Genomic DNA, 7986 nt, shown 5'->3' with positions numbered 1-7986 from the left:
TCCCCAAATGTGTCTTAAAGACGTGGCTCTGGAGTACCTGACTTGCATGCTGCCAACTCCGGTTTCATCCCTGGCACTATATGTGGTCCCCTGAGCACCACCAGCAGTGACCCCTGAGCAATGCTGGGCAAGGCCCGTCAACCCTGCCCTCCAACAAATCAACTAAATTCAGTTGTATTTCCAACAACAGGAAGAAGCTACTAGAAACTTTCAGCAGCTCTTAGAGTGATGGATATCTTTCAGAGACATGAGACTGAGTTTGAAAATAGTGGCAATAATGACTCTCTAAGCGGAGAGGATAGCGTGTTAACCTCTGCCTGTCCAGATGGGAGCAGCGAAAAGAACCATGTTTGTTGTCTTCTCAACATCAGTGCCCTTACGCTTGAGGAAGATATGAAGGCCAAGGAGTTTGTGATCGGCACGGGATGGGAAGAAGCAGTGAGTATCGTCTTGAGTTAGATCTAGTCTGTGGCAGCGTTTGGTTCAGTGCTTGTGAACAGTGTGGTGTAGGAACCCTCGGAGTGGAGGTAACATCAATGAGAACAGCACTGCCTTTTTGTTTCGCGGTGCTTTCGGGCCACACCCAGCTATGCGCAGGGCTTACTCCTGGCCTTGTGCTCAGGGATCACTCCTGGTAGGGTCTGAGGGGACCATCTGGGGTGCCAGGGATCGACCCTGGGCCAGGATCTCAGTCCCTGACCTATTCCATTTGACCCCAACACTGTCTTTTATTAAGTATTCATGGTACTAAATGCTTCACACGTGCCAGGCAAGTGCCCTGCCACAGGTCTGCTTCCTGGTCGCAGCAGCCACCCTCTGGTCAAGGATTCCGAGTGTACAGAAGGTGAAACCATGTGCCAGGGATCCCCTCAGCAGGTGGTTGGGGCTCCTCCAGACCCCTGAGTCTGACCCACGATCTTGCTCCAAATCCTGTGGGTTTATTTTTGTGACTGTTTTGTTGGGAGGCCACCCCTGGGTGTAGTCAGGGCTGACTCCTGGTTCTGTGCTCTCAGGGATTACTTCTGGGGCTTGGGGGACCATCTGGGGTGCTGGGGATCGAGCCTGAGCCACCCATATGCCAGGCAAGCCCCCTACCCATAATCAGTCGCTACCAATCGCCCTGACCCCACAGAGTTCCACTTTGGAATTATTTGGGGTGCGGGGGATAGAACCCGGGATCTAGCCTCCAGAGTTCCACTTCCGGATGAAACTTCCGGAGCATAGAAGGCTCTGTGCCTAGTTAGAAAGACTTCTAAGTCCCATGGCCTGTGCTGGCTCTCCCACTCAGAGCCCCTGCGTTGAGTCGCCGTCCCAGCATGAGAACATGACTTTGGAACATTCTCCCTGAGGGACTGGGAGTGATGGCAGAGTGGAAGCCGAGGTTCAACCTCTGTGTGGGCCCCGAGGGGTCTAGTGGGAACAGAGACTCGGACGTAGGCCCAAGCACTTGCTAGGCCATGGTTTTTCTTTTTTCTTTTTTCTTTCTTTTTTTTTTTTAATTAGTGAAACACCATGAGGTACAGTTGTAGACTTACAAATTTTTGTACTTGGGTTTCGGTTATACAATGATCGACTACCCATCCCTCCACCAATGCCCATTCTCCACCACCACTAATCCCAGTATCCCTCCCACCCCCCCCATCCCCCCCCCCCATCCCACCCTGCCTCTGTGGCAGGGCATTCCCTTTTTTTTTTCTTTTTGGGATGAACCCGGTTTGGCTGCGTCAAGGCAAACGCCCTACCTGCTGTGCTATCACTCCAGCCCCAGGGCATTCCCTTTTGTTCTCTCTCTCTCCTTTTGGGTGTTGTGGACTAGACCATCACTTATCACTTATCACTTAATCACTTAATCCCCCTTATTCATCCATTTACTCCAGCGGGCGCCAGTAACGTCTCCATTCATCCTGGTTGCGTGCTAGCATAGCCCAATGGTATCTGTTCGTTCTAGGAACATGCAGAGCCTCAAACCGATCATTCAGGGTCTTGACAAAGAAGTCTGACCATCTTGTAGGTGGGCGTCCACGTGATCTTTTGATGTCCCGTGGAATCCTATCAGTAATGGCTCTAGTCCAGCGGTTGTCTGTAAACCTCATTACGTGTCCAGCCCATTTGATTTTTGATGTCTTGGCAAATGAGACAGCGTCCCTGATTCTTGAGCATTGACGAAGATCAGAACTCCGGATTCTATCTCTCATTTGAGTGAATCATGATATTCCAAGCATAGTTCTTTCGATTCCTCTGAGAGACCCGAATAGCGTTCTCATCCCGTTTTCGTAGGGTCCAGGTCTCTGAGGCATATGTTAATGCAGGAAGAACAGTGGAATCAAAGAGATGTGCTCGTAGCTGGAGGTTCTTTGTCCTTTTAGTTATTTCTTCAACGTTCTTGAAGGCATTCCAAGCCGCTCTCTTCCTCCTGCGCAACTCAGGTGCCAGGTCATTCATCATGTTGTTTTCTCGACCTAGGTATATATAACTGTTGCATTCGGAGATGGTGGTTCTGTTGAGAGCGAATGGAGCGTCAGGAACAAGGCTGTTTCTCATAAACATTGTCTTCGTAAGATTCAACTGTAGTCCGACCTTTCCACATTCACGGGCAAAGTCTTTCAGCATTTGTGCCGCTTGGCTGATGTTTGGTGTTATTAAAACAATGTCATCAGCAAAGCAGAGGTGGTGTAGTTGCCGACCATCTATCTTCACTCCCATTCCTTCCCATTCCAGTCGTCGCATGATGTTCTTGAGGGTGGCACTGAAGAGTTTTGGTGAAATGGTATCACCCTGCCGAACCCCTCTCTTGATATGGATGATTACTTCTTTGTAGAATGGTGAGATCTTGGTAGTGAATCCACAGTAGAGCTCACGAAGGATCCTGATGTATTGAGTTTGTACGCCCTGATTGGCTAGGGCTTCCATGACCGCTTCCGTCTCAACAGAATCAAAGGCCTTCTTTAAATCAATGAACGTTAGACAGAGCGGCATCTTGAACTCCCGAGAAACCTCAGTGAGCTTAGTAATCGTGTGGATATGGTCGATGGTGCTGAATCCTTTTCGGAAACTGGCTTGCTCGCATGGTTGTCCTTCATCTAGTGTTCTGCCAATCCTATTTAGGATGACTCGAGTGAACAGTTTGTAGACGACAGACAATAGGCAGATTGGGCGATAGTTGCCAATGTCGTGGATGTCTCCTTTCTTGTATAGTAGTACAGTCCTGCTGGTTTTCCAGTGGGATGGAACCTTGCATTCAGACAGGTAGCGTGTGAAGAGCCGAGCCAATGTATTGATGAGTACTGATGGTAAGTTCTTCAGGTGTTCAGGTCTGATCTTGTCTGGGCCAGGTGCTCTTTGTTTCTTTACCGGCGAGATGGCATGTTGGATTTCGGAAGGGAGAACATTGGGAACGACATCTCCATCATGTGGTATGTGGTGTGTGGGCAAGTGGACGTGGCTATTAAAGAGATCTGAGTAGAAGTCATGAATAATCTTCTCCATTGCCCTTCTGGAAGATGTGATAGATCCATCATGATGTCGGAGGGCAGTCATCTTGGTTTTGTAGTTGGTGAAGGACAGGCGGGCATTACCTAGACTAGACCATGTTTTAAGAAAACACTGCTGTGTGGGCTGGGGACGTAGCTCAGAGGGCCCAAGCACTCGCCTTGCCTGTGGGAAGCCCTGGGGGTTTGAGCTGATCCCCAGGACAGCAGCCTCAGAGCGGCCCTGAGCCCCACCGGGTAGCCCCGAGACACACAAAAGGAAAAGTGCGGCTGCTTTTGTTTTACTTTTGGTGGAGCAAGAGAATTTTATTGTGAGGGAAGAGAGAACAAGGAGCGTGTGTTGCAGAGAGAACACGGGCCTCTCTAGAGTGGGAAGAGGCAGGTGAAGAAATGTCGGGACAAACAAGTGAAATCCTTGTTGCCGGGTGACCCCGGGCTTGACGCGCCAGCCAGAAGATGCTTCTCACGTTCAGAATGTGTGGGTGGCTTCGGGGGAGAGGGGAGCTGGCCTGCATGTTGTTCTGAGCAGTGTGGGTGTGGTCCAGGGGCCTGCACACACCAGGCTTGTGCCCCTCCCTGACCCACTCACTCCTCAGCGTCTTTAACTGGCCTTCACCTGGCCTTGTATGCAGCCTGCCCTGCCTCTGGGCCTGGAGCCAACTTGCTGGCCTCGATGGCTGTGTCACTGGGAGGGTCCTGGCAGCCCTTAAGCATTGCTTGGGAGACAATCCTCCCCCCCAAAAAATAAAAGATTAATTTAATGCATCATTTGGGGGCTGGAGTGATGATGGCACAGCGGGTAGGGCATTTGCCTTGCACATGGTTGACCAGTTCGACCTGAGTTCGATTCCTCTGCCCCTCTCGGAGAGCCTGGCAAGCTACCGAGAGTATCTCGCCTTCACGGCAAAGCCTGGCAAGCTTCCCGTGGTGTATTTGATATGCCAAACACAGTAACAAGTCTCACGATGGAGATGTTACTGGGCCCGCTCGAGCAAATTGATGAACAATGGGAGGACAGTGACAGTGACTGGCATCATTTGGGAGCTGGACATGTGAGATGATGGGGAGGGTCAGGGGGAGCAGCGGCAAGGGGATAGGGGCAGGATGACTAGTAGGCTGTGGAGGTTCGCACCCTGGCCTCTGCTTCAGAATGCCCCATCCTGAGTGTGCCAGCACTCTGGCCCTCAGCTTCCTTCCAGATGACGGTGGTGGTGGTGGTGGGGGGAGGGCATCAGATTCCCTAACTGCTCGTGCTGTGGATAGGGTCGGACGCCAGGAGCTGCCCAGCACTGCGCTGGCAGAGAGCAAGCATCGGAGCTCTTTCATGCCAAGCTCTAAATTCTGCAGAGTGAAAATACAGGGCACGTAGTCGAGCTTGAGTCGCACTGACAGGAGCCGGCTGGTTTGGTGAGGGTGACTCCTGTGCTCTTAGCCGGTGGTCTCCGAGCAGGTGATCTGGGGGTCCGGGTTCGGGCTGGGGACATTCTCCCTGCAGCAGCCTCCGAGTCTGCAGCCGGACGCCTGTGGGGCCAGGAGGGCAGCGAGGCAGAGGCACCAGCAGTATCTCCACGTTTATTTTCCTACGTCGCTGGACTTTGCTTTCTCTGGGGGGTGAGCGGGAGGCGCACACTCGCTGGTGCTCAGAACTTACCCCTGACTCCATGCTTAGGGGGCTGTAATGCAGGGGATTCACCCAGGGCCTCCCACATGCCGGACGAGTGCTCTGCCACCGAGCCATGTACTGTGCCTGTTTATTTTACCGACGACTGAAAACATTGAATCACGTAGGAGTAGACACTTACAGACACCACTGCAGAGTCCTTTTTTTTTGTTTTGTTTTTTTGTTTTTGGGTCACACCCGGCGATGCACAGGGGTTACTCCTGGCTCTATACTCAGGAATTACCCCTGGTGGTTTTCAAGGGACCCTATGGGATGCTGGGAATCGAACCCAGGTCGGCCACTTGCAAGGCAAATGCCCTATCTGCTGTGCTATCACTCCAGGCCCTGCATAGTCTTTTATCTCTCTGTCTATTGTTTGGGGGTCACACCCAGCGATGCTCAGGGATCACTCCTGGCCGTATTTGGGGGACTGTATGAGATGCTGGGAATTGAAGCAGGTCAGCCACACGCAAGGCAAACGCCCTACCTGCTGTACTAGGCATAGTCTTTTAGAACTAAATATTATTAGTGTACAGGTCTGGCAAGTATCGTTATAAATACTTTTGCTTTGTATAAAGCTAATTTAGATTTAAAAAAAAATTGGAGGTGGGAGTCGCAGTCAGTAGCACTTGTCCTTATGCTGGGCGCTGGGGCCACTCGGTGGCTCTTGAGACCAGGAGTGCGCTGCAGCTATAAAGCCCCTGGGCAGCACTGCCGGGCCCTAAGCTGGGGACCCCTAGCCCAGCTCTCCCTGCCCCCAGCATGGCCAGAGGGAGCCCAGGTGGGCCCTGTGCCTTACTGGGCCTCAGCCCCAACGGCCCGGCCTCGGGAGCAAATTGTTGGTGCCTGCCGCTGTGTGGAGCATCACGGGTCTGATGCCGCAGAAACGAAATCTCACTTCAAAGAGTCTTTCAAGGAGTACCAGCTCCAAGAGGGCCAGCCGCGGGGACTGTGTCCGGAGTGGGGGTAGTGCGGCCGGAGAGTGACTTCCCCCTTTGTTGCAGGTCCAGGGCTGGGGCAGGATTGCTCCAAACGCCTGCATCTGGCCCAGGAAGAAGCTTAAGAAGGTGAAGGTGGGAGAAAGTTCTGGCAACTGCTTAGTCTGTCTCGGCCTCTCCCAAGGGGGTGCCGAGGCTAAAGCCCAGCTGGCAGGAAAGCCGGAGTCGGGGGCTCGCACCGAAACTGGCCCAGAGAAGGCTCACGGCAGCCCTGGCCCGTCTCCGGGACGCCCGCCGACCCCCGCCGCTGCCCCCAGGGAGGTCAGCAAGATGTGCTTACCCACCTGTAGTCAGGGCGAGAAAAAGTCTCTGCAAATAAAAGAGTTTATTTGGTGCCTCGAGGACTGGGCCAGCCCAGAGGCTGCCCGGGCCAAGGACTCCAAGTGTCCCCGCGGCGCCGACAGGGCCGCGGCCACCGCCGAGCCCTTGGTGTCCAAGGCGCTGGTGGTGCTGCCCCCTCTGAAAGCTGCGTCCCCCAAAGGCGTGGGTGTCCTGGGCAGAAAGAGCGCGGGCCTCTGCTGCCAGCCGGAGGAGAAGGTGCCGGCGGTGGGAAAGGAGGAGTGTGTGACTTGCACGTTTGGGTTGAAAACGGGGGACCGGAGAGGCGAGAAGCACCCCCTGGAGCTGGCCATGCACCTCAAGGTCAAAGACCTGCTGCCTTTCCCGCCCCCCGGCTCGCGGACGCCCCTGCTGGCCTGCTCGGAGCCGTGCTGCCTGCACTGGGCCCTGCTGCCAGAGAAAGTCCCCCTGTGCCCTCCCCAGCCCAAGAACCTCCGCTACCTCGCCACCTTGCGGCTTCTGAAGAATCAGGACGCGCAGAGCCACAAAGCCAAGTTGAAAGCCAAGGAGGGCCGACAGCTGGCCGAGGCCCAGAAGCGGGCGCGCCCCGAGGGCCGGCCGGAGGACAGGGCGCCGGGCCTGGAGGCCGGAGTGTTCCCCAGGCCGCTCTTGCCGTCTCTCACCGTGAACAGAGTCGTTATTCCCGTCTCCACTCACAGGTTCCTCTGAGCTGCGACTGTCCAACGCCCGGGGAACCGGCACCACGGGAAACACCTTCAGCCGCCAGCTCCTGCCCCGCCTCGCCTCCGCCCTGCTTTCTCCCTACTTCCCGTTCCCCTCCCGCCCTTGCCCTGTTTTTGTAGAAGAACCAGAGCAACTTAAACTTCACCCTTCGGGTTTTGCTTTAGTCTCGAACCCTTCACGCGGTCCTGTGTTGCCGGCTGCTGCCGCTTCACCGACGAACCAAACGCACCAAACGGCTTCTGCGACTCACCTCTCCGGCCCGCTGGAAGCCCTGGGGCGTCTCTGAGGTCAGCCCCGGGCTGTTCTGCCTCCCCCAGGGCCTTCCACTACACGGAGCCCCCTGGGCTTGTTTAGACGATGTCGTCGACGAATCTTGTGAGCTACTTGGGTTCGTTTTTCTTTCCACAAGTACCTGAACCACGTTGCTTTTACGCTCGCCCTTATGCAAATAGATCTTTCTGCAACCAAGGTGAAATATCTTCCTCTCCACAGATACCTCCATTCCGTCCTATGTCGGAGGTTGCGTGTAGTCTGCCCTTACGTCCAGGAGACCAGCGCCTCCCTGCTGTGAATGGACGTCTTCTATCCGTTGCATTCTCAGTGTCCCAAGTGACGCTTCTGCTGTGTGTCTCTAAAGAGCAGATGGCGCCTGATGTTGCCCGTGTTCCGGGCACCGTGTGTTTATGTTATATGCACAGTCATACTGTGCCCAAGCTCGCATAGGCCTGAAGCGTAGCCTCATGCAAGTGCTGTGGGTCGGGACATTTTCGCTCCTATCTCTGCAAAGCCTGTCTCAGGAAGCAAGTTAAGAATAATT

At 54.3% G+C, this 7986-nt stretch overlaps 1 protein-coding gene across 1 annotated transcript; it reads left to right on the top strand.

Moving 5' to 3' along the window:
- Positions 1-228: 228 nt before the first annotated feature.
- CUNH16orf46 (chromosome unknown C16orf46 homolog) lies at positions 229-7224 on the top strand. The gene is made up of 2 exons (XM_056136846.1): positions 229-438; positions 6153-7224. The coding sequence occupies exons 1-2, from the start codon at positions 229-231 to the stop codon at positions 7152-7154; spliced, it is 1212 nt and encodes a 403-aa protein (XP_055992821.1). The 3' UTR covers positions 7155-7224.
- Positions 7225-7986: the final 762 nt, after the last annotated feature.

This window comes from Sorex fumeus, unplaced genomic scaffold (assembly GCF_029834395.1).
Source record: "Sorex fumeus unplaced genomic scaffold, SorFum_2.1 ptg000122l, whole genome shotgun sequence".
NCBI classification, from domain to species: domain Eukaryota; kingdom Metazoa; phylum Chordata; class Mammalia; order Eulipotyphla; family Soricidae; genus Sorex; species Sorex fumeus.
The sequence above is the reverse complement of the archived record's forward strand: the minus strand, read 5'-3'. Positions and strand labels throughout refer to the sequence as shown.